Source organism: Penicillium atrosanguineum (genome assembly GCF_028827265.1).
Source record: "Penicillium atrosanguineum strain IBT 20685 chromosome Unknown utg000003l_segment0_segment0, whole genome shotgun sequence".
In the NCBI taxonomy this organism is placed as follows: Eukaryota; Fungi; Ascomycota; class Eurotiomycetes; order Eurotiales; family Aspergillaceae; genus Penicillium; species Penicillium atrosanguineum.
The window spans coordinates 715227-743038 of NW_026623135.1; the positions used below are offsets into that span (position 1 = coordinate 715227).

Sequence of the window (27812 nt, forward strand, 5' to 3'; positions counted from 1 at the left end):
AGCTATAGAGGAGAGATTGAATTGTATATTGAATTGATCTTGTCTTCTGACTACAGCAAGAACACTTGAGCACATATTGTAGGAAGCTTACAGATGTTCGAAGTCACCGTCATGCCTTGAAAAAAAATTAAAGACTTGTCAACATAAGTTTTTGATGAAGTTACGCAGTTTAAGCATAGGTGTGTAGTCCATTCATTCGAACGGAAAGAGCGTGGCGACAAACCCGCGGAAGCCATAGCGTCACACAAGTGCGAAACAGAAAACCAACAATTCTCGAATGGAAAATTGCACGGACCCAGCTTAGCCTCCTCATTCTAGATTTCGCGAGGTGCACCTGGAAGCCATTTCGAACAAAGAAAGTCGTCCACGGCGTCCATGGCGCTCTAGGGTCATCGACCTATCACACTTCTCCCCAGACGTTGGCGTGTGGAGTGGATGGGATCATCTGGCGACTAGTCTGTCCAAGTGTAGTACCCATATCATCCGATGACATCTGCTCAGCTGCTATTTGACCGGATCCCAAGGAGTCTTTCGGTCCAAAGTACAGTGTTAGTATTGAATTGATGTAAGCAGTTGTCCGGGGATTTCGTGGAACGGGGTCGGGGAGCATATAGTCTCCCCTCACCCCGGCTTTTAATCTGGCATATGCCAATAGTTGCTATCCGGGCAACGGATATCCTCTAAAAATCTTTTGGAAATCATTGTTTCTCGAGAATGACACCGCCTCAAGGGTTGGAGGTAGCTATCATCGGCGGCGGCCTCGCTGGCGCACTCACGGCGCGGGTCCTTCGAGAGGCCCATCGAGTGACTATCTACGAGCGCGCCAAGGATGCAGGGGAAGTGGGCGCTGCGCTTGCAATTGGCCCAACCGGTGTGAGAATACTCGAATCCCTCGGTTTTGATCAGGAGCGTGCTGGGTCTATACCCACCGGGCTCATCAAACTCTATGACCACAAGGGTAACCTGGGCCATGAGCAGTATTTGGATACCACGGAAGCATATGGGGCCGAACATTTGGCGTATCATCGTTCTGATCTAAGAAATGAGTTTCTTCGACTGGCTACGGCTGATTCAGAGCAATTGGGAATCAACGGGTGTCCAGCCAAGATTGTCTGGGGGTGTGAGGTGACGGCTGTTGATGCCGAGGCCGGGACACTCATTCTTTCAACTGGAGAGAAAATACATGCTGATCTCATAGTGGGTGAGTTGAACGTCTGGGTATCTAACAAGTGACTTTCCACTGATCTCCAATTGCTCTCAGCTGCCGATGGTATCAAATCTGTGGCTCGCCCCGTTGTCGTCGGCGATGCTGCTTTTTCAACCACGAAAGCCTCTGGTATCTCGGCATTTCGATTTCTGATCGAAACCCAAGAAATCCAAGATAAAATGGGACATCTTCCGAAAATCTTCAAGCCACTTCCTGGCCACAAGTATTGCTTGACAATGCTGTTTTCCACGGATGGATCGAAACGTGGCATGGTTATCTATCCATGCAGAAACTTCGAGCTTGTCAATTTCCTCTGCTTTGTTACCGATGACAAACTGAAAGTTAATTCAACGAGATCGTGGTCAGCGCCGGGAGACCGCGAGGAGATGGTGAGTCTTTTCAGCGACGACTTTCCGGACTGGGCCGTCGATCATCTCCGGTACGAAGCCTTCCTACCTACTTACCCTTGCGATCCACGTCTTGCAAAGGGAAGATTTGGCTAACATTAGCCTTTGAACTTGGTAGATTGGCAGACAATATTAAACTCTGGCAATTGCACGATCAAGATCCACTGCCGACGTACACTGTTGGCCGCGTCGTTCTCATAGGAGACGCGGCCCATGCGATGACACCTCACCAAGGCCAGGGAGCTACGCAGGCTGTCGAAGATGCCGAAGGCTTCAGACTGTTCCTTCGTGCTGGAACCACACGGGATGGCGTCCCGACCATCTTAAAGGACTACGACAGCGTGCGAAGACCACGAGCGAGCCAGATACAGTTGCATACGCGGGCGGCCCAGAGCAACAGGAAACCTGAAGACGCGCTCAGATATGAGAAGTACAATTGGACGTATCCGGGGATCATCAAGGGATTGGAACGGGTGAAGGCCGGGGAGGAGCTTATTCAGTTTTAGGATAACATGTGATTACTCGTGATTCTCCAGGGGAGCCTGAACATTTCGAATATACGCAATAGGTATCGGGTAGCGATTCCAAAACAAGGGAACATAATGAGTAATTTCCTGCACATACTATTCAAGTTTACCATAATGCCCAAATGCCAAGGACATGGAACACCAGGAACGAGTAGCCTAGCCTAGCCTAGCCTAGCCTAGCCTACCCTACCCTACCCTAAGGTGGCCTCTGCTTACGCTGACACCAAAACCATCCAAATCTGCAGCTTGCCGAGCTAGAAGCGCCCATCTGCACTAGTTTCACCGGGGCATGAACTTGAGCCCACAAAGAAAGTAAATGCCGAAATTGTAAAAGCCACCAAGTCCGCCGGGTCTCCATTGTCCAACTAGCTAGCGTCATCAAGGCCTTATCACTATTCCGAATCGGTGAGATCTCCCGCAAACACCATTTTGCTGCCCGAGTTATGGCGGGTCCGCCCTGGAGGCTCTCCGACATCTGGCGAGACACATGGCGGTATGGCACAGCGTGGTCAGCCACTGTCTCACTAGCTTGCCTCTCAAACATCACTGTCACATGGGGCGTCATGCAGGAGTGCGAGGTCCGAGCTGTTTCGTCTCCGGATCCTGGCAAGTTGACCTCCACAGATTCAAGATCGGAGACCCTTATATCCGTCGGCTCTGCCAACCTTATTATCTGATCTTCCAGGGACATCATGGACGCCAGCGCACTTCCGGATTTTGGGGTGCTTTCCTATCCAACACAACGCGGGGAGAGCGGCGACTTCGAAACTTCGCCATTGGAAAATTCAATCTCCCTCAACACCTCTTCTTCATGGACATATTGCGGGCCCCTACTGACACTCGATACAAATCGCCTACCTTCATCATTTCACACATGGGCTGAAGCAACGGTCAATGGGCCATTCATGGGCCCTCTTCTCTCCTTCCTGGCATTCGTGCACAAATTCCTAAAAGCCAACAACCTTTCAAATTACTGGCTTACCATCCGAGCAAGCACGGGTTCAGGAGAATTCGATGTCCCCCGCTGGCACACAGATGATCTATTCTTCTCTCCGGCTCCAGAGACGCGGTCACGCCAGCGCCGCTCATTACTATCCCCGCTATACAGCCGTGACAGGACATCCCAAAGGCCCGACTCAACCTTTCGACAGAAAAAGCACCTAAAATCAACAGAAAAAGTCCAAGTAATATCAGCAACCCCCAACCCAACAAATTGGAAACTCACCACCACCCTCCTTGGACCTGGAACACTTTTCATTACCCCAAAGAAAAGCCCCTCAGCGCGTGCAATCCAACGCAACGCGAAACGTAGCGTCCGCGCCGCAAATCCGCACCATATATGTCTATCCGTCCGCTGTGTAGGCTGCGCCATGGCGGCCGAGTCCGTGCGGACGCACCTTGCCGCAGAACTGGGACAGCACGGGATCGTACAGGCGCGATCGGGCGAGTGCGTATTCTTCCGTGTCGGCGAGGACGAGGGAGCTGTTCATTCAGAGCCGATGTCTCATGGAGATCGTATCTTTGTGAATATTGTACCCGGGCATGAGGCGGATTTGAAGTGTTTAATGGCGAAGTGGGGGATGGAGTATCCGAGAGCTTGGTGTGTGGGGTTGCCATTCCAGGGGTTCGAAGAGAGGAGTTGGAGGGATATTGGGGATTTGTGAGATGCTGGGTTAATGGGTTAATGGGAGGTGCATATGTTCAAATGTTGATACCTGTAGTGATGCATTCACTCGGTAAAGACTGGCTTAAGGGACTGGGGAAAAGAAAAATTGACTACAGATATATGGTTGGAAAATTGGAAAAAATCTTCGTGCACATGTGAGTGTCTAGAAACACCCGACCGAATGAATATGAGCAGGAACCTTGGAAAAATAAATTCACATCTAATCTAGCAAAGTGGTCCTGAGAAATACAACTATAGACACTGGATCAATCAAGACAGAAACCACTTCTGCTATGAGAGAAACCCCTGTAATCGACAAACTGAACTAGGGAGTTCTGCACGGACACAGGTAAGAACAATGAGCGACAGGCAAAGAGAGGCAAATGGCTAAACCCCTTCTGGCCGGGTTCCTATGAATTTCCGGCCACTACTAGGAGCAGCATACTCAAAGCAAGAAGCCCCCCAGATGTTGACAGCATGGTCGCTGCGCCGTTAGCCATAGTTGAAGCCGACGAGGACGTCGCATTGCCATTGCCCTTGGACGATGTTCCCGTAGCCGTGGCATTAGACGCAGACAGTATCTCGTTGACCTGAATCCACATGTCACAATATTTGTAACTGATTGAGTCAGAGACAGACGAGTTCCCAAAGATCATCCCAGGAGTCGAAAGATCCTTTGAACTTTGGAATTGTGGCCAGCTTATATCTTCAGTTGACGGATCCGCATTCTCCGCCATTGCAGTCCACGCATCCATCATCTGCGCACTGAGATGATACTCAGTGGACGTAGAATTGCAAGTTCCGTTAGGAAGATACGAATTGTCCAAATTGCCAAACACAAATGGTATTTCAGAAGTGTGAGCTCCCCCGATATAGGAAACCTCGTCCTCGGAAATTGTCCAAAGCCAAGTACAAGTAGAATTGTGAGTGAATTCATACGTCCATGCGGAGATGTTGTTGCGTGTGGCTTGTGCCGCACCGTACCATGCTGGGCATCTATATGTGGAATCGGTGATGACCTTTGTCATCGCCAAGAAAATTTCAATCGTGGTCTTATTGCCGCCAATGGCGGCAGCCTGACCGGAGGCTAAAAGAGCGCTGGCCGCCGATTCGAAGAAAGATGGCTGGTAATACTTTCCAACGAGCGAGGCGGCTGCACCAAAGTTTTTGCGAAGAAAGTCCTTGTATATCGATATGGTTGGAGTCGTCTTGCCGGTGATGGCCCATAGCAAAGAGTAAATGATACCTTCGTCGTAGTCTTTAGGTTATATGGTTAGTGGAATTCATAGAATGGGATCAAGACGATTGATTGTACACATACTGGATCCAAAGACTGCGGGGACCTGTACGCCGCGGTTGTAGGGGTCCTCGTCGATGACTTTACCGTCCACATAGGGGTAGAAATTATGAGTTCCCTCACTAAGAACACTGAGAGAGCCTTCATTTCCATAATAACCAATTCCCTCATATAGGAAAGTATCAGCTGCGTTCGCGATAAACAGGTCTGAGACTGTCCTAGACTGCAGACAAGTTTTCTGAGATATGGTTAGTAACCACGTGGAAAAAGGAGAGAAAAGAAACAAGCAATATACGAGCACTCACATTACTAGAGCTGCATTGAAGTGCGTTTGCATATGATGCGCCAACTTTCTGCTGGGTGGCGTTTGTGGTTAGGCTCCTGCCACCACCTGATTCCGAGATGACGCTATTGATCAAAGACGGTGCTTGAGGAAGAGAGGCAATGATATACGCGTTCTCAGCACCGGCTGACTGACCGAAGAGAAGAACTTTGTCCTGGATTGAAACTCGCATGTTAGCTCTGCCTTCTCGAGTTTTTATTTTTAGTGTGACTAGATGCTTCGTGCCATACCGGATCACCTCCAAAGGCCGCAATATTATCTTGAACCCACTGCAATCCAAGAAGGAGATCTTGGACTCCTTGGTTACCATAGATCCCGGCGCTTTCAAGGGCCATGAAGCCAAGGGGGCCAAGTCTGTAGTTGACCGAGACAAGAATTGAGCCTCCGTCTGCAGTGTTACAGCCATCGTATAGAGGATCGGAGATAGAGCCCTCTGTCTGTGAGCCACCGTAGATCCAAACTTTGACTGGAAGTTTGGAGTCTTTGGTAGCGTTAGATGGAGCCCAAATATCCAAGTAAAGACTGTAAGATTGATTGTGAGTATCATCAACCACCGACGTCATAAAGAATAATATGGAAAGGTCTCGTAGAGGTACGAGCTCTGATGACCCGACTTACCAGTCTTCAGATGAAAGCGCAGTTGAATTCAACTTTGTCGGTGTAAAGGCATCCGAGAATTGGATACAGGTAAGGGCCGAGGTGGTTGCATTCAGCTTGCCATCAGGGAATTGCTTCTTGTAGGCCTTTGGAGGCTCGAATCGTAGCTCGTGAATCGGAGGCTCAGCAAAAGGGATTGCTTTATAAAAGACTGCATTTTTTCCATCACATCTTCCGCCCTCGATGGTGCCAGCGTCGATTGTGACAGAAGGGGAGGGAAATGCTGCAGCTACAAGAGCCGGGAGAAGAGTGATCAAAAGCCGTTTCATGATCAGTTGTATAACTCTAGAGATTCAAATGAGAGGGAGAATGCCCAAGTCTTTAATGAAAGTGAATTTGGAAAGCAAGAGAGGTGGCTGCGAGCACTCGACCTTTATATTTTGGTCCAGATTATATCTAAAGTCAAAAATAGTCCCATTTTCCCACTTCGAACAGCCCCATACCTTCAATTACCTGTTTGTGGGGCAGCTTTTTGGATTAATATCCCCACAGCCTTACCAGTATAATTATTATATGGTTCAGCCGCTTTTTTGGCCCCTGCGTTGAGCGTCAAGGCGCTAATCCATTTACAGCGTGAATTGCGAGCACCAATAAGCTTGCTTCTTCCACGCCTGTCTCCATCCAGGCCCCAAATACCTCGACCCAACAGGTAGCGAGTTTCTGAAATCTGCTCTCGCAATTGTGTCCCTTGTTGAAATTAGCGGCTCGACAGAATTGCAGCAAGCTAAAAGCCCAACGCTCTGTTAGCAAATCAGCGACCCAGAAAGTGTTTCTATTACCCGTGGCATCACAATACTTCCGTACTCATGCTTAGTGGAATTGCCCAGCTGCACGTTTCCGATACCGCTAGTTTCAGTGACGACATTTGACAAGGGACCCTCTTTGCTTAATTGGCTTATTCTGTCTACTGCGGCCTGACGTATCAGCAGCAAGGTTGAACTCATAGTGAATTCGGGGTGACTATCTTCATATTATCCCAGCTCCCGTGTACGCTCGCCGAGAAGACGCGAAATGGATGAACGCCTGATAGTCTAGGCAAACAAATACGCCGCTTTACGTATGTGCCTCACAAGCAGCAACTTCCTCCCGACAGTCAAATGAGCCCGAACGATCTTTTTTGACAATTTTCTAAGTACTCCCGGCATGGCTAGACCACAAAGTGGAACTTGGATTCAAAATGCTTCTATCGCTCCGACAGCGCATTGTGTTTGCATAGTGGCCTACCTAGAGGTCCCTTCAGCATGGCTCGCAGACAGTCCCAAATGTGACGGTTACCGGAACATCTAGTGTCGCTTTGTTGTTCCATTTTCGTTAAGAGCTGGGGAGTAGTCACTCACGCGGGCATGATAGGTAGCCCCGAGCTCTCTGAACCTTTTAGCTCGCGCATCATCATCTTCCGGTAGATATTCGAGAGCGTCTCCAAGCCCTTCGACTCGTAACCCCTTAATCACAAGAACATGACCTTTTTCAGGATAGGCGAGGTGGTCGCCGTACACAGATTCCTTACAGATCGGCATAACTTGGCCATCCAAGCTCAGCGTTCCGTTGTGTCGAGGCTCCATCACAGAGCGACGAGGACCAAAGCAAGCGTTGAAGCCGGGACAGCTTAAGAGAATATATGCCCAAGAAGCTTCTCCCGCGCACTGTGAACGTTTAACGCTAACGCTGGACCGGCTGTCATTACCACTGCCTATCCTTGAGACTGCCTGGAAATGGTTGGCTGGAACAGAAAATGCTCGGGGAACTGGGAGGACCGGTTAATATATCTGACTATCTTCAAGACGTCTTTTCAAATAAATATTCTGATTTCTTTCGAGCGCGTCTAACAAATATATGAGCCTTGGAATGTTCTGCCTTGGATTTTCAAGACAGTATTGATAAGTGCCGTGGCTCACGGCGGCTGATGCAATATTTCCACCTGTCCTAGTGGCCGCTATTCACGCCCGTATAATCCCGGGGGGGGTTATATTCATATCCGCAATAGTTGCCTGAACGGGTTTAAGCCCATGCATGATATCTTGCCGCACAAGTTTCAGCTTCAGAGAATGCCTCACTGTACGGCTTGCGCCATATGACTAGTCATTTTCTGTTGACAGAAATCTTTCGGAAGAGACAAAAGTACAACAGGCCACGCGTTCGACGGCTCGCCCTGCATGGCCGTGAATGTACAACCTATCGTAGATTGGGGATCCTCCTGTGAGGATCCGTTAGTCGTGGGGGCCAAATCACGTTCTCAGCCCCAGTTAGCCCCAGGCCAGAGGCCACGGACTCCCCCTCGTTCTTATATTCCTTAGAGTTTCGTCATTATCGCGCCACCAAGATTATCAGGATTGACCTTATTTTACGATGGTGTACCATGGCTGGCCAAGTAAAGGTTGCGGTAACTGCCGCTCCCGCAAGATCCGATGCGACCAAGCACGGCCGGCCTGCTGGGAATGCACTCGAACTAAGCGAGAATGCCCCGGGTACCGCGATGAGTTGTCACTGATGTTCCGCGACGAGACCGAATCCGTCGCCCGTAAAGTGCTTTCTTCTCGGTCCTCTACTACTTCTTCTCAATCGTCTTCTTCAAGACGACAAAAGCTGCCTCGATCGGTCCACCCTCCTCTCCCAGACCAAAATGTTGCATCCTCGGGGACTTCGGATTCTTCCGACCGCTTGGACCATCCGTTCTTTGACTTTGTCTCTGACATTGAGCCGCAATATTACATGCACCAGTCTAGGCAGAGTCCTCTAGGGACACACCCCAACACCGGGATATCGAGGCAAGAGGCTATTTGCTTCTTCCTCCAGTCGCACGCAATTCCTGGAAACTTTCTAATCACAGATACCTTGACCAATTTCCTCATGGAGTCTGGTGGGTCGCTAGGTCAGCAGGCTATCCAGTCCAGTATCGTGGCGGTTGCCAGCGCTATGCTCTCCCGTGTTCGCAACATTGCCTCGTTGAGGCAAGCGGCGCGCCAGGAGTATGGGTCTGCGCTCAAGCTAGTCAATCAGGCACTTGCCGATGCTGAAGAGGCCAAGACAAACCAGACGCTTGGAGCAATTGTTCTTCTGGCTTTGTATGAAGTGAGTACTTCCCTCGATATCCATAAAAAATCAAATTCCAACATTGGCAGATCGTCATATCAAGAGCTCCGCAAGGTATCGAAGGCTGGACAAATCATATTTGTGGAGCTGCAGCTCTACTAGAGCACCGCGGGGTCAGCCAGCTGCGAAACGAATTAGGAATCCGGCTATTTTTACATTTAAGATATCAGATCGTGCGTGAGAGGCAATTCCCAGAATCACTAGGAAAAGACTAATTCGTTCATAGATTATAAGCTGTCTCCAACGCGATGTATTGGTACCGGGCTCTTTATTGGAATGTACAAAGCTCGACCTACTTCCCGGTATAAAGGATGCCCTTGGCAATAAACTGATCTTAATCATCGGCAATTTGTCCAACCTCCGTGCCAATATCCACACACAAGTGTTGAGTCATCCACAGGAGATTATCAGTGCGGCCTGTACCATCGAAGCAGACCTCATCGCCTGGCTGGCCGCCCTGCCGCCGGATTTTACATATAGCAGCCACACACTCATGCCAATGGATCGATCTTTTGAACGTCGCTGTCACGGAATTAGACCCTACAATGGCGAATACCACATCTACCCGGACATCTGGTCGCCCAGTTGCTGGAACCATTACCGTTGCGCACGCATCCTTGTCAGTGAGATTATATTATCGCATGTCCACAAGCTATCCAACAGCTCGCCCTCCTCTTTATCCGAAGACTTTCGCATATACTGCAAGTCTCTACGTTCAACAATCCGTCGTTTAGGCGCCGACATCTGTCGCAGTGGTCCATTTCACCTAGGCGCCTGCAACTCAGAGACGCTTCCAGAGGCCACCATTCTTCCACCCGAGAGCTACTTGGGCGGCCTCATGCTGCTCTGGCCTCTGTTCATCGCCGGTATGACCGAAGGACCGACTCATCCACAGCGTCAGTGGGTGATAAAGTGTCTTGAGACGATAGGAAGGACGTGGGGACTGGCTCAAGCGCTGGCACTCATGGATCTTCTGATCGTGGACCCGGGAATGTTTCATTCGGTCGAAAAATATGGCGAAGCTGCTGATACGGCGACTGGGTCGTCGGAAGTACTGCCATTCTCTATCTTCCATGTACCGTATTATGATCTCCCTGCATTGAAGGAGTATCGCGAGCTTCAGGCATCATCGACTTGATTACCTGGGCTGCGTACAGCCTATCAAATCTATCCTCCATAATCATGTGCGCCCTCGCTTTTGAGGACCTTATCAAGTGCGGCGATTTGTCCAAGGCTCTTAATTAGATAGATAATCATGGAACAGTCATTAATTATAAAAAAAGAGAAAAAGGCGCAGAAACACAATGCTAAGTGACGGAAACTTGGGTGCTGATGGCGCTTACTTTTTGCCGCGATTTCAAGGGTCCGTAGTACCTATGGTGGGGACTTCGCGGGTTAGACATGGGTTTAGCTTCCCCCCTTTCTTAGTCTCTTAAATTTGACAAACCTCTTCCAATTAGAGCTGGTCTCTCGGATCTTTCATATCTAAATTGTAAGTAAATTATGATATAGCATGAAATTGTAATATAGTATAGGCCTGAGATAGCGCAACCAAAATGTAACTCAATATGTCGAATCCCGAAGGTTTGCCCTAATACGAGTTGTGGCATTTATCGCTGTCGATTGCCGCGAACCGTCAGCACGGCACATGTCAGCCTCAGACAACGATCATTTTGTCAGAACGGTCCCCTCCTCTATCCATCTCTCCAACCTTGAAAGCAGACAAAATGCTGCGCAAGAAAGAAACATACACGAACTTAACCCCCATCCCTCCCCAAGTACCCCGCCAACTAGCCCTCGACATCCTCCACAGCCACAGCGAAATTATCACCCTCAATCCGCTCGTACTCTCCCACCGCCCCATCAAAGCCCCGCAGAACGCAGTCGCAGACGAATATTATTCAACCTGGTACGAAATCACCGAACGCGTCCAGTATCTCCCGGGGATTGGGAAGCTCGGCTCCAGCAAAATCAGCTTCAAGGGTAGCTTCCACAATACGCCATGGGGCTTACAGACACACACCTACGGGCCTGTGGGCTTAGACCTGCGCATTGAATGGCGCATCGGGGGAAACCAGCTCGACGAGCCCGAGACAGAAAAGACGGAAGATGGGGTCCCTCGAGGGCTGTATCTGCGCGAGGATATTAGTATCGAATGCAACATGGCGCTTCTCTCGTTCGTGAAGAAAGAGCTGCAGGCTTCATCGAAGGTGCTCGTCGACCGACTGATGAAGAAAGCGGAGTTACTAGACGCGGGCGCGCTGGAGGGTATAATGGAAGATGGAAGGTTGAGGACATTTAATCCGGCAGATCGGTCGAATATACCGCCAGTGGACTGGGAGGCTGGCCGGGAGCCCCTGTCTCCAACGACGTCGGTGGCCCGGTCCAGGTGGTCGATATCGTCAGGATCAAGGCGCAAGTCTGCTCCGCCCCACCAGTACAAGCAGGATCAGAAGCCGAGCGTGGCGGTGGAGTTGCCAGGTAATTTATCACTTCAATTGGGGTTGAGAATTTGGCTGATGTCGAACTAGATACATCTATTTCGTATGGCGTTGGGTCTCAAGTGGGCAAGGCATTCCCAGCTGAGCTGCCCGCAATGCCGGAACATAATGAGAGCCAATATTATAAAGGCTAGGGTTACTTAGTGTGTGAGTTTCAAGGTTCGTGGATGCAGTTAGATTGATTACTTTCAGCGATGTATTTTCAAAGGCTTTCTAGTCTAGTGAGATAATTAATGCCCAATGATGCTATGATGCTTATGAACAGTGCCTTCATTTGGATCACAAAAAAGGTCCAATTAGTTGAGTCTGTAGAAGGTACGTAGGTTTCCAGGGTTGTTAAATAAAGGTGTTGGACAAGCATATGTATATAAGTAGGTGCGTGTGTGACCTTCATGCAAGTGATTTACTACCATGTGGGCAGGCCCCATTTACTGTTTGCAAGATGACTAGCCCGCTCAATAGACTATTCAACATATCAACATTTTCCCCACTGACTCAAGCAAGATCCAGCTCGAGGCCCCTACTCTTTTCCATTCAATGAACATGAATCTCAAAATTAGAAGATGATCGCAAGATCCCAAAACGACATCACCAATGCCAAGCCACTAACACCCAAAAAGGAATTTCTGTTACCAAACACAAATTGCCTGAGTGGCAGAGCGTTGCAAATACTGGAGCAAGTATTTACAGCCTGATGAAAGCGGCGATTCTTGGGTCTGAGCTCCGCGGAGATAGGAAATATCCTGAAGCTCACACGGTAAAGGACGGCACATAGGGGGTTAATACCGGAGGAAAGGATAGGTTATCTTTAGACAGAAATCCCTCATAGGGCTGGATTTCCCCAGGTTTTTGATTTAAACTCTCTAGTACACGCCCTGTCAAGAGCTTATACTTCCATGCCCTGAGCAGTTGAGCTGGGGCTTGACATCGGTCTCCGGGGCCCTCATGGCTAAATCTCCGCTTGTCATGTCTTTCGATATCAGGGGCTGGAACTTCGACATTGATCGGTTTATTGACCCGTTCGTGCCGGCGCCGAGGTGGCATCTTGTTCCAAGGCCTATAGCCCATTTCTTGGGATATCGCGATACACCGAACAAGCCATTGGGGAATGTCCTGACTGCCTTCTGGTCCCTGATCGGTGCTTTCTGCGGTGTGGCCCTGGTGGCCGAAGTATCCAAGCGAGTGCCTTCGATCGTGGCACGAGATGCTCCAAAGGTTGTCGGTAGCTTTGTAAGTCACATGGAATTTTTTATGTCGTGATACTTAGGATAGCAGCTGACGATTTTCTTGCACCAGGGTGCCGCTGCAGTAATTGAATTCTACGCCATCGAGTCACCCTTTGCACAGCCTCGGAACGCATTTATTAGTCAGATGTTTGCCTGCCTTATCGGCGTTGGCATATCCAAGCTTTTAGCTCTGAACTCTCACGCCGAAGAATACACTGCACTCGGGGGAGCCCTCGCTTGTGGCCTTACCACGGCAGTCATGGGCCTCACAGGCACTGTACACCCGCCGGCGGGTGCAACGGCCTTACTAGCTGTCACCAATTCTCAAACAGCTGGACTTGGCTGGTTTTTGTTCCCGGTCATGCTGCTTGGGATAACGCTGATGCAGATTACGGCCTTAATTGTCAATAATATTCAGCGGCGGTTTCCTTTGTATTGGTGGACACCGCATCCTCTGTCACAGTCCAAGGATACAGATGAGGAGAAGGATCATCAGAAGGCAGGATCTGATGTGCCAAGTCACTACGAGGCAAGTTTAACAGACGTTCCTCGGCGAGTGGTGGTTGAACGAGGGGACTTCTGGGTTCCTGATGGGCTTTACCTATCAGAAGTTGAGAAACGAGTCTTAGGGGCAATCAGCGAACGTATATAATGGAACCAAGTGCATCGCATAAATTCGACCGCACAGATCTATTCAAACAATGGCTCATCTTCGTAGATATGAGCTTTAGCCACAATTATCCGCGAGCCTCTCGGGATGATTCACATCGCTATTGGCTACTCCTTTGCATGATTTGAGGGCACAGGCCAAATCCTTGTAAACAGGTCCTTACCGCAGCTGTTGGAAACTAACTCCCAAAGCAGTGACTGGTCATTTCTATCCCACTATCGTGAAGTGGTGTTCGGTACCTAGGAGGTGGGTTGCGTCAACCCTATCCATAGCGAACATGACTCCGAGTGTTCCTTGCGCCTAATGGAATTGAATGGAAGCAAGCCACCTCGATCATAGGGCCCATAGGGGCAAGCCTTGGCTTATAGAGTGGATGTATCTACCGAAATGCGACGATCTAAGCTTTGATATTCAGGGAAGTGATATGCTAGGTTTGGGACGTCTTCCATCTTGGAAATAACTTTCAGACAAATTTCCAAGCCAAGTTAATTGGTATTAGCCAGGCATCCCTGTTCAACTGGCCCCTTAGAAAGTACGAAAATACGCCTTGGAAAGTACCCCCAGTCCTGTGAAACAGAGTGGCGAATAGGTGGACACCTCAGGCAATCACGCCCAAGTGAGCGGTGACGTCTCTCGCTCCCAATCATACGCTACGTATTCGCTGTTTGGCCCACCGCTCGAATTTGAATTTTTTTTTTTTTTAGATTTTTAATTTTTTTTGATCTGACAGACTCGACAGGGCACAATCAAATTATCATCCGAGAGATTCCTTTTACATCTCTCTTTAACTGCTCTTTTCTACCTTGGTTTCATTCCAAGAGAGACTTAGCGATCCAAGTTGGTTCTATCGATAAGGGCTCAGCATTAACACCTCCCCCCACTCGCTGCCCCTCTGTTTCTTCCGCCCCGCCGCTCCACTTCAGTCTCTTTTTGCATTTTGCTTCAGTTTCTTCGCGTCTCTCCTTCCTTCCCCTCCCTCCCCCCCATCTTTTCCCCCTACATCCGTCATCATGGTTTCTGCTTCCAAGGCGGCCCGTATGGCCAAGCGTGGCGATGCTTCCTCCAAGAAGTCCAAGAAGGACGAAGTCACTGGCGACCAGCCCGCCACCTCTGAGGACAAGATGAAGGACGTCGAGAAGCTCACCTCTCAGATGGACAAGCACGGTCTCTCCGATCGTGTCACTACCGGTGTCCTGTCTTCCCTGCCCGCCTCCCGTGACTGCAAGATCACCTCCGCCTCTCTGGTGTTCCACGGCAAGGTCCTCTTCACCGACGCTACCCTCGAACTCAACTTCGGTCGCCGTTACGGTCTCCTGGGTGAGAACGGCTGCGGAAAGTCCACCCTGCTGAAGTCTATCGCCACCCGCGAGTTCCCCATCCCCGAGCACATCGATATCTACCTTCTGAACGAGGGTGCTCCCCCCACCGAGTTCGGTGCTCTGGAGTGGGTTGTCCGTGAGGCTCAGGCCCAGCTTGACGGCATGGAGAAGAAGGCTGAGGAGATCCTCGAGGAGGAGGGTCCCGACAGCCCTATTCTGGAGGATCTGTACGACGTAAGTCTTTGATTTTATCACCATAGTCTTTCTTCTCTTTTTCACCGACACTAACACCCGTTTGCAGCGTATGGACAAGATGGATCCTTCCACCTTCCACACCCGTGCCTCTCTCATTTTGACCGGTCTCGGTTTCAACAAGACTACCATCGACAAGAAGACCAAGGATATGTCCGGTGGTTGGCGTATGCGTGTTGCCCTCGCCAAGGCTTTGTTCGTCAAGCCCTCCCTGCTCCTGCTCGATGACCCCACTGCCCATCTGGATCTTGAGGCCTGTGTGTGGCTGGAGGAGTATATGAAGACCTGGGATCGTACCCTGATTCTGGTCTCCCACTCCATGGATTTCTTGAACGGTGTCTGCACCACCATGCTCGACATGCGCGGCAAGCAGCTCCTCTACTACGGTGGTAACTACGATTCTTACCACAAGACTCGCTCCGAGCAGGAGACCAACCAGGCGAAGGCCTACGCCAAGCAGCAGGAGGAAATCACTCACATCAAGAAGTTCATTGCTTCCGCTGGTACCTATGCCAACTTGGTGCGTCAGGCCAAGTCTCGCCAGAAGATTCTCGACAAGATGGAGGCCGATGGCTTCATCCAGCCCGTCATCTCCGACCGTGTCTTCACCTTCCGCTTCGCCGATGTCGAGAAGCTCCCCCCTCCCGTTCTGTCCTTCGACGATGTCAGCTTCTCCTACTCTGGTGAGTGGAAGGACACCCTGTACGAGCACCTCGACTTCGGTGTCGACATGGACTCTCGTACTGCCCTTGTCGGCCCGAACGGTGTCGGCAAGTCCACCCTGCTCCGTCTGATGACCGGCAAGCTCAGCCCCATCGGTGGCCGTGTCTCCCGTCACACTCACTTGAAGCTCGGTGTTTACAGCCAGCACTCCGCCGAGCAACTTGACTTGACCAAGTCTTCCCTGGAGTTCGTCCGTGACAAGTTCCCCGAGAAGTCCCAGGACTACCAGTACTGGCGCCAGCAGCTGGGCCGCTACGGTCTCTCTGGCGAGTCCCAGACTGCCATCATGGGTACCCTGTCCGAGGGCCAGAAGTCCCGTATTGTCTTCGCCCTGCTCGCCATCGAGTCCCCCAACATGATTCTGCTCGACGAGCCTACCAACGGTCTCGATATCCCCACGATCGACTCCTTGGCCGACGCTATCAACGCCTTCTCCGGTGGTGTCGTCGTCGTGTCTCACGATTTCCGTCTCCTCGACAAGATTGCCAAGGACATCATGGTCTGCGAGCACAAGACTGTTCGCCGCTGGGATGGCAGCATTGGTGCTTACAAGAAGTACCTCCGTGACAAGATGATTAGCGCTGGTGCTGTCTAAGCTACTCAAACCGAGTAACATAGCTTTCCTTTCTCATGACGACGAAATGCTAGACGAGAATCGAGGGAACTGCAATGCCTAAAAGTTCAATGATCCGGCACGGATCCCCACCAACCACAGGTCGACTCCGTGATCCCGGATCTTGATATTCTTTTTTTTACTTCCTTTTATCCTTAGATCGGAGGTGTACGATCCCCTATCCTTCCTCATTAGACTTTGAGCATGGGAGGGGCGATCACTTTATTGTTTTCCTGCGATTGTTATCTTTGCTGTGATGAACCCATTCCCCCTCGACATATAGCAGATATGCCCCTGTTGGTCGAATTTTCATTGTTTTATGGTTGTTTTCACCCGCCGTGGTGCATCTTTGATAGAGAGTCCGGTGTCTCGTGATGGGACGCTGGATCGTTCGGCTGTTCTGCGTGTCGATGTATCTACGGATCTTCGGGTCAATGACATGAAATGGCTTCCTGTTTTAGTACTTTTTACTTGTAGTTTGCTTCTGGAAATTGTAGTTATAGTAGAGTGAAGTTGAAGCACTTTGGGTCATAGATGTGACTAGGTTGTTTTAGGTGTTAGATCACCATCTTGAACACTGTTCATTTTGAGATGCCTGTCCCGAGGGCTGTTAGATCAGTGAGGTCTTTGTGTGAACATGAAGTGCCTCAGTCCTAATTTTCTATAATAGTGTTCCAGAAATCTCGTGCTTCAATCTAAGGATTGTAAGTACCTTTCTTCAGTGCAAGACGAAGGAAGTAGCGAAGTAAATGACGGGATCTAGTCGTAAAGTTGCGCAGCGCGTAACTGACTAGGCTTCGATCAGGGCCAAGGGTCGCAAGATATTGAATTAGCCCTAACATCCATTCCAGTGAAACTGCCCGTGAAACTGCCCAAAGAATGGATTTTTTCATATAAAGAAAAAGACACAGCGAGAAAAACGCTTGCTCAATTAATGCTTCGTCCGATCAGCAACCAGCTCGGGCCCAAACATATCATTCGTACTGCACTTCTGTTCCTCCAACTTGCGTTTCTTCGCCAGACGTTCCGACTCCGTCTCAGAAGCCGCTGCCGAGTCAGTCGCAGAAGCCGGCGGCTGAGCCAAGTCGCGCTTCAAGTTGACCTTCTCGGGGTTCTGGCAATGGTAGAGCTTCTTTGCGATTCGCTTGAGACTTTTCATTTGATCTGGATCTGATGAAAGAGATGTGTATGCGTGGAGAAGAGCGGCGCAGTCAGAGATGACTTGAAGGAGTTTGGTGCGAAGTTCATAAAGGGGATTTTGAAGGTTATTTTGGTTTGACTCGGTTGTTTGTGTGAGGGGGCCACCGAGCTTGGTGTCGAGGTAGAACTCGGCCAAGGGTCGGTCTGCCAGGAGAAATGCTGCCATCCAGATTTGCGACGGGGTGTAGAGGAAGTAGACGTCCGTCATCTGCGCAGCAGACTTGAGCAGCTCACGTGTTGCGCCGTGCGCGCGGCCAATTCGGTCTGCGATTGAGGAAGAGGGTGTAGGATGTGGCGCAATCGCAAGAAGAGCACGCTGGAGCTCCTGTGGCGTTTCGCTTGGCATATGGGGTGCGGCTTGTCCTTCGCCTTGTGCGATTGCTGAAAGCTCCATGACGCCGCCTTCCAGGCCGCGGAATGGGTGCCGGACGTCGAATGTGAATCGGAGGCCTTGCATGATCAGGAATTCAGGGGCGATGACCTTCTCCTCTGATGGTCCACCAGGGACACCGGCTGCGAATTGCCGGAGGGACATGTAGTAGTTGTCGGTCTTCGTGGCGAGGAAGAGCGCACATGCCATGATATCTTTGGGGTGGTAGGTCATCGGAGAGTTGGTCAGGTAGAATCGGCGGAGGTACTGAATAGCGGTCGCCTATAGATTGCAAAGAGAATGTCAGATCATCGTCTCGTTGGTAGCTCTAATTGCCATGACTATCTTGAATTCAACTTACTCGGACCATCGTGGGCAAAGGCGGCTTGTATTCATCGCCCAGCTCCAGCGTCTTCTCACAATAATATGTGACCAGTACCAGCTCTTCCTCTGGAGTCAAACATTCGATTTTCTTATCGTCAGGTTTCCTTGTCTCGCCATCGCTTCCAGGTTGCGGGGTCCCGGAGGTAGATGGTGTGGCGGACAGATGGGCTTCACCAACTCGCTGTATCGCGGCTCGCACGCGCTGACTGGCGACATCATTTGTTGTGGCTCGTAGGGACTGGAGTGATGCATTTGTGTAGGACCATAGCCGGTATTGAGAGGAGGTACGGTAGACGTCGTCTTCGATCATGATGTTCAAAGGTCCTGCTTTCGCGGCAGGAAGACGGCCCAGAAGCAGGTTTGAGGGATGTATGTAGCTGCACACTTTGAGAAAGAGATGGAAGAGATATGAATAAGTAGAAATGAATCAGGAGAGCCTCCTTGAAATTAGGTACCCGCGATGCGAGGAAAGGGCGAGGCTGTTCAAAATGTTCGTCGCGGAGGTCGAGGCTGGCGTCGGGTTTGACGCGCTTATCGATAACGAGCCACGGCATGCAAGTATAGCCTCGTTCTACAGCATTTGAACTGGATACACGTTGAAAATATTTGAATCTTTGTTATGCAAACATTGGAAGCCTCCATAATTTTACATGGGATCATGGTTTTCCTTCATCAGTCAATCATCACTTGGGCACCCAAGGCCAAACCAACAATATAATTCTTCGTCTCTGGTCTCTAGGGCTTAGTCGCCCAGCAGACGAGCAGTGATATCTCCCAATTGAGCATCCTCCAGTTCCCGGGGTTGGCCTCCATTGGTGTTGATACCGACAAAGCGCAAAGCAGACACCACTTGTTCCAGATCAAAACCCATGTCGGTGAAACGGGAAACCAGGTCCCTGTTGTATCCACCGTATCTGGAGTTCAACCGTCAGCTCATGTTTTCTCTCAATTCAAAAAGATCTGAGTTGACTTACCGAGCAATATCGTCTTTGGGAGCTGATAACTGAGCATTGTTTGCCCCGCCGGTATTTCCTGAACCGGTGCCAGTGGAAGGCGCACCAGCATACGTCACAGCCCATTGCCGTGCAACACGCTCAAATTCTTGAGGAGCCTGTAGCATCATTGTGGCAACTTCCGCATCCTGGGGGTCTTTCGGCTCCGGAGTACTGAGCAGTGATTGCAATGAAAGCAATGACGATTTGACCGTCAAAACGGGCGACCAAGCAGTCCCAAGAGTATCAAGACAGATTGCACCCTAGGGTCATGTCAGTGAGTTTGAATCCACCAAGTATAATCAGAAAAGCACGTACTGTTTGGCTGCTGATGTTTGGATGCCACACTTTGGTTTCAAACTTCATAAGCGGAGGACGGAAAGGGTAATCGGTGGGGATTTTAATGTCGACACTATAGGTGCCGCCTTGATACGGCGTGTCGGGCGGCCCTGGGAAAGAACCACGGAGACGCGTGATATCCTCATGATCGCCAATCGGCTCAACCTGGATTTGAGAACTCTTGTCTTTAACAATGTCGGCCAGTTCTTTGGCCACACGGCGCATGCGATTACTAGCCATCTTGATGTTGGCTTTGATCTAAAGCGTACAGACGACTATGAGGCAGTTGTGGAGAAGAGGTGTGTGGAAGTAAAGACGGTGACTTCGGTCTTGTGGAGGCGAGGTGATCGTGTGTCGGGAAAGACTCGGAGAGATCGGACTCGGATGAGGAAAGACAAGGAATATGTACTGTATGATTCAATGTTAGCAAAAGATTCAACACGAAGCATGTGACTCGAAATAACTGGAGGGTAGTTCTTCGACAGGAACAAAAGGTATCTAAAATAGATAATAAAGAGCACAAGAGAGCGATCTCACCAGTGGAGGGGAAGTATGAGGGGCGAGCAGCTCTAGTACCGAGCTTACAAGGGCTGCGCCGGGCCTCGAGAATGAAAACTGATAGTGCGTATCAATATACTGCCAAACCCTCCAAGCAAGCTCTCTCGATGCCAGTCCCAGACCAAATTGTTGCAGCTTGACTGGAGGTTAGTGAAGAAGCTGGCTCAAGGCGGGCTCAGGCATTCAGGCATACATGACGCACGGCCTAAGGCCTGAGGCCATGATCACGTGCCGGCGGCAACAGCTTCCAGCTCGCAGACCCCCGAGCAGCAACATCCTAACTGCCGTGACAGCTCATCCCTTCCACCTCTGATTCCCCATCCATCTTCAGCTTCCTTATCCCCGGAGATTGAATTCCGCCCATCATCTTTGTTTTAATTCCTTCTCGGACACAGACAGTGATCCTGTCCCTGGCTTACAAACATGGTTGGTGACCCTGCCTGCTCAAGCTTTCGTCTTCCCGATTTGCCTTTACTGACATATCTTCGAACAGGGTAACCAGCAGTCTAACATGGGCGGTGGCCCTGGTGGCGATGGACGCGATGATAAGGATAAGAAGGTACGATTCCATCCGCTTCCCTGCTACTCGGTCAGTTCTGACTTCGCGCCTACAGAAGGACAAGCCCAGATACGAGCCTCCCCCGCCGCCTACCACCCGTCTCGGGCGCAAGAAGCGCAAGGCCGCCGGTCCCAGCACTGCCGCGAAGCTCCCAGATATCTACCCTACGTCGAGATGTAAGCTGCGTTATCTTCGCATGCAGCGGGTCCACGACCACTTGCTACTTGAGGAGGAATATGTTGAGAACATGGAGCGACTACGCAGAGCCAAGGCTCAGGAAACAAAAGGTCCTGTCAGCGATGGTGATATGGATGTGACCGATCGTAACGCGGATGAGCGGAGTCGTGTCGATGACATGCGAGGCAGCCCGATGGGAGTCGGCAACCTGGAGGAATTGATTGACGACGACCACGCGATCGTTTCCAGTGCCACTGGTCCCGAGTACTATGTATCGATCATGTCCTTCGTTGATAAGGATCTCCTCGAGCCCGGCGCCAGCATTCTCCTGCACCACAAGTCAGTCTCAGTCGTTGGTGTTTTGACCGAGGAGTCCGACCCTCTCGTGTCCGTAATGAAGCTCGACAAGGCTCCAACGGAGTCATATGCCGATATTGGTGGTCTTGAGTCCCAGATTCAAGAAGTCCGAGAGTCCGTGGAGTTGCCATTACTACACCCCGAGCTCTACGAGGAGATGGGTATCAAGCCACCGAAGGGTGTCATTCTCTACGGTGCCCCTGGTACCGGAAAGACACTGCTCGCGAAGGCTGTTGCCAACCAGACAAGCGCTACCTTCCTTCGAATCGTTGGCAGTGAGTTGATCCAGAAATATCTGGGTGATGGTCCGCGCTTGGTCCGTCAAATCTTCACAGTCGCCGCTGAGCACGCCCCGTCTATCGTGTTCATTGACGAGATTGATGCCATTGGTACAAAGCGTTACGAATCGCAATCTGGCGGTGAGCGTGAAATCCAGCGTACCATGCTGGAGCTTCTGAACCAGCTTGATGGTTTCGATGACCGAGGTGATGTGAAGGTCATTATGGCCACTAACAAAATCGAGACTCTCGACCCCGCTTTGATCCGTCCTGGTCGTATCGATCGTAAGATTCTCTTCGAGAACCCTGACCGTGAGTATTTCCCCAATATCCCCAACTTTGAATAGCCTAGCTAACGTGCCTCTAGAAAACACCAAGAAGAAGATTTTCACCCTGCACACGTCAAAGATGTCTCTTGCCGATGATGTCGATTTGGACGAATTCATCAACCAAAAGGATGACCTTTCCGGTGCCGATATCCGTGCCATCTGTACCGAGGCTGGTCTGATGGCCTTGCGAGAGCGTCGTATGCGGGTCCAGATGGAGGACTTCCGCTCGGCTCGTGAGCGCATCATGAAGACAAAGCAGGACGGTGGCCCTGTGGAGGGATTGTACTTGTAAGCGCTGATCAGTGCTCCGCTGAGGAAATCAGCTTGCTGGTCAACGTCTGCGCTGGACACCTCATCTGGGCGTATTGTGTATTTTAATGGAACGCATGCGAATGGCGGAAGCGATATACACCGAACTATCCTCTTGGCTCCTCTTCTTCCAGTATTATCTTGTAATTTCTCTCAAAGTGTCAACTTATTACTCACATGACATGTACATTCATAGATTGGTGGATCCTGATTGATAGTGCGATGCCGAAGCGGGTGCAAACATTGCAAACTAGCTCGAGCTTGAACTTATCGGCGTCGCAACTTCTTTTCCAACCCAACCTCTACAATCTTGCAAAATGGACGGCTTCGACGAAGAAGCTTTCAAGCAATTCTTCCCCTCCAGCTTCGGAAAGCAGGAGAAGTCGGTTGATATTAGTACCCAGATCGACCGGACCAAGCGTGCTGAGGTTTCGGTCCCAAAGCCGCCCGCAAACGATGAAGGGACAGAACTAACTGCACCCACCACAGCTGGCCCTGCAGAGACAGAAAAGAACCCCCAGGAGCCAAAGGACAGCGAGGATGATTCCGACGACGACGATGACTCCGACGACCAGGATGACGAGGACGAGTTCCCCGTGTCCCACGAACTAGTTATGAAGACACACGAGCGCGCCGTTACGACGATGACCATGGATCCATCGGGTGCGCGACTAATCACAGGTTCTACCGACTGCACGCTTAAGCTGCACGATTTTGCCAACATGACCCCTTCCACTATACGTGCATTCAAGTCCGTCGATCCGTCACTTAAGAAGCAATCCGCGTCGCAAGATACACACGCCGTTCACTACGCTGCATTCAACCCGCTATCGCCTGGCCATGTTCTGGTTGTGACTGCAACCGCCCAGCCGCGAATCCTTGATCGAGATGGTGAAACTATCACTGAGTTCGCGAAGGGTGACATGTACCTACGCGATCTCCACCACACCAAAGGACATATTTCCGAGGTATCCAGTGGAGCCTGGTGCCCATTTGATGAAAATTTGTGTGCGACTGCGGGATCAGACAGCACTGTGCGCATCTGGGATGCCAATGTTGGTCGTTCACAGAAGGAAGTCATTGTCCACAAGTCCAGGGTGGCTGGGTCTGCTGGCCGGACCAAGATGACAGCCGTCGCGTGGGGATCTTCAAAACAGGGTGGGTCAGATATTCTGGTTGCTGCGGCACTTGATGGTAGCTTGGCCATGTGGGGTGGCAAGGGTCCTTTCACACGGCCTGCTGGTGAGGTTAGAGATGCGCATACTCGGGACACCTGGACCAGTGGACTGGACGTTAGCTCTGATGGACGATACGTTGTCAGTCGAGGCGGAGATGATACCATTAAACTGTGGGATACCAGGAAGTTCAAAGCGCCAGTTACTATTGCGTCTCACCCCTCAACATCGTTCCGCTATCCCACATCCAACATCCAATTCTCTCCTTCGGCGGCGAATATTATTGTCGGCTCGGAAACTGGCCACCTTCATATTCTTAATCCGGCTTTGAGACCAGAGCTGGTGACCCCTGTCACCCCTGGCTCCCCGTTGATCACTGTTATGTGGCACGAGAAGCTCAACCAAATTCTGACCGGGTCAGCCAACGCCGAGACCCACGTTCTCTACAACCCGACGATGTCCACAAAGGGAGCTGCATTGGTCATGTCCAAAGCCCCCAAACTTCGACATGTGGACGATAACGTCTCCTTTACCACAGATATGTCCTCAGGGCTCGCTGGCGATTCTGTGGTGGTTGGATCCAATGGTGTTCCACATTACAGCTCAGCGACCTGGTCTGCTCGCCACCCAAATGTTGGACTCACAGCATCTGGTCGCTCTCGAGACCCGCGTAGACCACACTTGCCGCAAGTCACACCCTTCGCCAAGGGCGGGTCCGATGAAAGATTCATTCAGTCGCATATTCCTCTCAGCTCCATGCGTGATGAAGATCCTCGAGAGGCTCTTCTGAAGTATGCCGACAAGGCTCAGAAGGATCCTATCTTCACGAAGGCATACCAGGAGACACAACCCAAGGCCATTTACGCAGAAGTGAGTGATGATGAGGATCGCGGTCCTGAAAAGAAGAAGGCGCGGCGATAATCGTCAAGTCCCCACTTAAGGCCCTTGTATACTAGTTTTTACAGACTGCTTATACTTCAACGACGACGATGTTAAATCGAAATGAATTCATGGAAATAAACGACGTGTACACGCAAGCTGTAACTAAGTAACGCTACACTGCTCTCGAAACAAGCAGCGCATGGCCTCCTTACATAGGTCAGCAATGTTCCCCCTCTTTTCACTGCTCAATGACGTCCCAAGAGCGGGATCATCGCAGTACACGAAACCCGCCTGAACCACCAATGGTACAACTAAAACCACATGCTTTGACCTCGTGCAAGATTGGATTGCGCGTTTCACTCAGTGTTGCGTTGTGGCTTACATTAGTATTCTTCAGCCTGGAGTAAGGAGCGCCGGTTGGGTGCTGACATGAGCATTTTCTCCGCTCCAGCTCTTCTCCGTGCGTTGCCGCCTACTAACCTTTACGACCGCTACCTGGTCAAAGAACCTTTCCCTCCGACCTCAGCATGCCGTCTATATGAAATGCTCAATTTTCACTCCCTGATCTGAGTCGAGTCTAGTTGTCGAAAAGCCCCGGTATTCGAGCGCTTCTGTCGGTATCCCGAGTCTATCCCGGTGAATGCGGTACTTATCGCACTTGTTACTGCCTCACTCATATCCTACGCGACGGAGATGGACTCTTCACAGCAGCAGCTGGTAGCAGGCCTGCTTACATCGCTCGTATCTTCGACTATCGCGCCATCCGCCACAACCCCGACCTTCGCCTCCTATTCGCGCTACGCTCATTCTGTTCCTCCTTCCTCGACTGCGGTCCCTCCACATAACCGTAATGGCGACGGACAAAGCCATATGCATGAGTGGTCGTCACTTATTGGTATTACCACGGCATTAATCGGTAATGTCTTCATCTCAGTGGCGCTCAATATCCAGCGCTACGCGCATCTTCGAATCGCTCGTGAATGGGAAGAAGATAAGAGCAGACACAAGGCGGAATGGCGGCGCACGCATTCAGAGTCCTCCTTTGAAAACCGGTATGGGGCTCTTGGAAACGATGATGCGAACGAATCCCGAGGACACTCGCGGAAGCAAAACCGGCGTAATGAAAGTCGCGGCTTTTCGCCGTACCGTGATGAGGACGGCAATACGAGAGATAGTAGCAACACCTCTTCGCGAGATTCTTTCGAGTCCGATCGGACTGCCCGCCCTGGCGACGGAGAACACCAGCGCAAGTCCTATCTCAAGTCTCCATACTGGTGGGTTGGAATCGTGCTTATGTGTCTTGGTGAGATGGGCAACTTCATGGCCTACGGATTCGCACCAGCTTCTATTGTGTCTCCTCTAGGTGTTGTGGCTTTGATATCGAACTGCGTTATCGCCCCATGTCTTCTGAAAGAGAAGTTCCGATCGCGGGATTTCTGGGGCGTTTTGGTCGCTATCGCAGGTGCTGTGGTTGTCGTGCTCAGTGCCAAGGACTCTGAAGAGAAGTTGGGCCCTGAGGAAATTTGGATGATGATCACTCGCTGGGAATTTGAGCTCTATCTAGGCTTGACCACTGGGCTGATCATTGCTCTTATGTGGGCTAGCTTCCAGTATGGCTCACGCTCAATACTCATTGATGTCGGGCTGGTGGCACTGTTCGGTGGATATACAGCTCTTTCTACAAAGGGTGTTTCTTCACTGCTGTCGTTCACCCTCTGGCACGTCATCACTTTCCCCATCACATATTTGCTCGTGTTTGTTCTTGTCTTCAGCGCATTGATGCAAATTCGCTACATCAACCGCGCCCTGCAACGTTTCGACTCGACCCAAGTGATCCCGACTCAGTTCGTTCTCTTTACCTTGTCCGTCATCGTTGGAAGTGCTGTCCTCTACCGTGACTTTGAGTCAATGACGGCCGAGCGTGCAATGAAGTTCGTGGGAGGATGTTTTTTGACATTCCTGGGAGTTTATTTCATCACCAGTGGTAGGGCTCGGTCCGATGACGAATCTACCTTTTCCACTGAAGACGAAGAAGAAGCCATTGGCTTGCTGCACGGCGAACGATACCATGATCGAATTGATCTCTCCCCTCCTGGCCATCATATTGGATTGTCAAAAACACTGCATTCCGCTCCTGGTGTAGATGTTGACGTCGTGCACTCGCCTTCAGGATCTCTTGCGAGTCGTGGGATCGACGGAGTCGATGAGAACGAGCTCACACCTCGAGGGGTCCTATCTGCTGTATCATCATCTCCTGCAGGCTCATTGACCGCCGGGTCGACTTTTTCGGGCCCCGAGCTGGACCACGCATCTCCTTTGCGCCCACCTTCTCGCATGTCCAACCCATGGGCAGACTCGGATCAACCTCTCGCGACACCCCAATCCGATACGGTGCTTTACCGCCCCACTACTCCTTCACCTCGCGCTGGTGATCCCATCCAGGAATCAACAGTCCTTCTTCAGTTCCCTCCGGCACCCGGCGCAGAGCATTCAACTCCCGATGGTGTACCAGCAACTATTCGTCGTGCCTCCACCCCGGCTGCTGGAAACGAACCCCATGTTCTTCTCGAGACGCCCTCCCGACGCGTTTTGCGCAGCTCCCTCTCTCACCGGTTCTCACCCGGTCCTCTTCTCCCTACTCTTTCGGGTGGTTTCAGTGCCGTAGTTGCCGAATCCCTTCGCCGTGGCGAAGGCAGTCCTTTGAAAGACCGCAGCAGGCGGAAACTAGGTCGTCGCAGGCAACTTGATGGCGCATTTGACCGAGGGACGGGCCGTCACCAAGATGGCGATCTTGCACAACCGAGGGCCGATGTCGATGGCCTTGAAAACCAGTTGACACTTGCCAATGCTCGTCTCCAGTCCGCCACAAACCCGGCAGAGCCATCCGCCAAGGCCGCTCGCTCCACGCCTGCGCTTGCTGTCGAGCTCTACACCACGGAGCCTCACACCACCGATGAAGAAACAACACGGCTCCGCAGCTTCAGTGACTCGTGGAGCGGTGGCCTCGCATGGCTGGGCGGTGCATTGAAAAAGCAAAATCAGCCCGTCGATAGCGGTGCGGTGACGCAAGGCACCGTAACTCCGCAGGCCAGCGAGGGACCCTCGGCACAAGGTGAAAACCAACACAATGCAAACACCGAGAGCGAACCTCGGACATAATCGAGCAAAGGCAACCCTTGACTTTTGCAATTAGACCGTACATGAGTGGCTGGGTCACTCAACACATCACATTCATACCTCTTCATCATCATCTCCTTTCTCTTTTTACGCCAAGACCTTCTTTTTTGTTGGCATATGGGCTTGTAATCGATATTGCATTCTGCAGGGTATATTCTGTTGGTCATTTGAAACCCTTCTGTGTCATCTCATTTTGTCGCGTGAAGTTAAAGGCGGGCCTGCGTCAAC

The 27812-nt window shown here is 51.0% G+C and overlaps 12 protein-coding genes across 12 annotated transcripts; 9 read left to right on the forward strand and 3 right to left on the reverse strand.

Annotated features, from left to right (window-relative positions):
• Positions 1-714: 714 nt before the first annotated feature.
• N7443_003678 (uncharacterized protein) lies at positions 715-2120 on the forward strand (the record flags this gene model as incomplete). The annotated part of the gene is made up of 3 exons (XM_056883734.1): positions 715-1201; positions 1262-1646; positions 1733-2120. 3 exons carry the CDS (start codon positions 715-717, stop codon positions 2118-2120), a joined length of 1260 nt encoding a protein of 419 aa, XP_056742012.1.
• A 713-nt stretch (positions 2121-2833) lies between these two features.
• On the forward strand, positions 2834-3805 carry N7443_003679 (uncharacterized protein; the record flags this gene model as incomplete). Its single annotated transcript, XM_056883735.1, has 1 exon — positions 2834-3805. One exon carries the CDS (start codon positions 2834-2836, stop codon positions 3803-3805), a length of 972 nt encoding a protein of 323 aa, XP_056742013.1.
• Positions 3806-4217: 412 nt separating this feature from the next.
• On the reverse strand, positions 4218-6373 carry N7443_003680 (Acyl-CoA ligase inpC; the record flags this gene model as incomplete). The annotated part of the gene is made up of 5 exons (XM_056883736.1): positions 4218-5065; positions 5129-5270; positions 5410-5601; positions 5678-5969; positions 6066-6373. 5 exons carry the CDS (start codon positions 6371-6373, stop codon positions 4218-4220), a joined length of 1782 nt encoding a protein of 593 aa, XP_056742014.1.
• Positions 6374-8450: 2077 nt separating this feature from the next.
• On the forward strand, positions 8451-10332 carry N7443_003681 (Zn(II)2Cys6 transcription factor; the record flags this gene model as incomplete). Its single annotated transcript, XM_056883737.1, has 3 exons — positions 8451-9173; positions 9224-9367; positions 9421-10332. The coding sequence occupies 3 exons, from the start codon at positions 8451-8453 to the stop codon at positions 10330-10332; spliced, it is 1779 nt and encodes a 592-aa protein (XP_056742015.1).
• A 589-nt stretch (positions 10333-10921) lies between these two features.
• Positions 10922-11725, forward strand: N7443_003682 (uncharacterized protein; the record flags this gene model as incomplete). The annotated part of the gene is made up of 1 exon (XM_056883738.1): positions 10922-11725. One exon carries the CDS (start codon positions 10922-10924, stop codon positions 11723-11725), a length of 804 nt encoding a protein of 267 aa, XP_056742016.1.
• A 936-nt stretch (positions 11726-12661) lies between these two features.
• On the forward strand, positions 12662-13573 carry N7443_003683 (HPP family protein; the record flags this gene model as incomplete). The annotated part of the gene is made up of 2 exons (XM_056883739.1): positions 12662-12925; positions 12992-13573. 2 exons carry the CDS (start codon positions 12662-12664, stop codon positions 13571-13573), a joined length of 846 nt encoding a protein of 281 aa, XP_056742017.1.
• Positions 13574-14601: 1028 nt separating this feature from the next.
• Positions 14602-16480, forward strand: N7443_003684 (ATP-binding cassette family ATPase ARB1; the record flags this gene model as incomplete). Its single annotated transcript, XM_056883740.1, has 2 exons — positions 14602-15144; positions 15212-16480. 2 exons carry the CDS (start codon positions 14602-14604, stop codon positions 16478-16480), a joined length of 1812 nt encoding a protein of 603 aa, XP_056742018.1.
• Positions 16481-17429: 949 nt separating this feature from the next.
• On the reverse strand, positions 17430-18762 carry N7443_003685 (TFIIH complex kinase subunit CCL1; the record flags this gene model as incomplete). Its single annotated transcript, XM_056883741.1, has 2 exons — positions 17430-18350; positions 18430-18762. 2 exons carry the CDS (start codon positions 18760-18762, stop codon positions 17430-17432), a joined length of 1254 nt encoding a protein of 417 aa, XP_056742019.1.
• Positions 18763-19194: 432 nt separating this feature from the next.
• On the reverse strand, positions 19195-20023 carry N7443_003686 (E2 ubiquitin-conjugating protein UBC1; the record flags this gene model as incomplete). The annotated part of the gene is made up of 3 exons (XM_056883742.1): positions 19195-19366; positions 19427-19707; positions 19763-20023. The coding sequence occupies 3 exons, from the start codon at positions 20021-20023 to the stop codon at positions 19195-19197; spliced, it is 714 nt and encodes a 237-aa protein (XP_056742020.1).
• A 741-nt stretch (positions 20024-20764) lies between these two features.
• N7443_003687 (proteasome regulatory particle base subunit RPT2) lies at positions 20765-22333 on the forward strand (the record flags this gene model as incomplete). Its single annotated transcript, XM_056883743.1, has 4 exons — positions 20765-20767; positions 20835-20900; positions 20956-22024; positions 22080-22333. The coding sequence occupies 4 exons, from the start codon at positions 20765-20767 to the stop codon at positions 22331-22333; spliced, it is 1392 nt and encodes a 463-aa protein (XP_056742021.1).
• A 334-nt stretch (positions 22334-22667) lies between these two features.
• On the forward strand, positions 22668-24446 carry N7443_003688 (WD40 repeat domain-containing protein; the record flags this gene model as incomplete). The annotated part of the gene is made up of 1 exon (XM_056883744.1): positions 22668-24446. The coding sequence occupies one exon, from the start codon at positions 22668-22670 to the stop codon at positions 24444-24446; it is 1779 nt and encodes a 592-aa protein (XP_056742022.1).
• A 654-nt stretch (positions 24447-25100) lies between these two features.
• On the forward strand, positions 25101-27566 carry N7443_003689 (DUF803 domain membrane protein; the record flags this gene model as incomplete). The annotated part of the gene is made up of 1 exon (XM_056883745.1): positions 25101-27566. The coding sequence occupies one exon, from the start codon at positions 25101-25103 to the stop codon at positions 27564-27566; it is 2466 nt and encodes an 821-aa protein (XP_056742023.1).
• Positions 27567-27812: the final 246 nt, after the last annotated feature.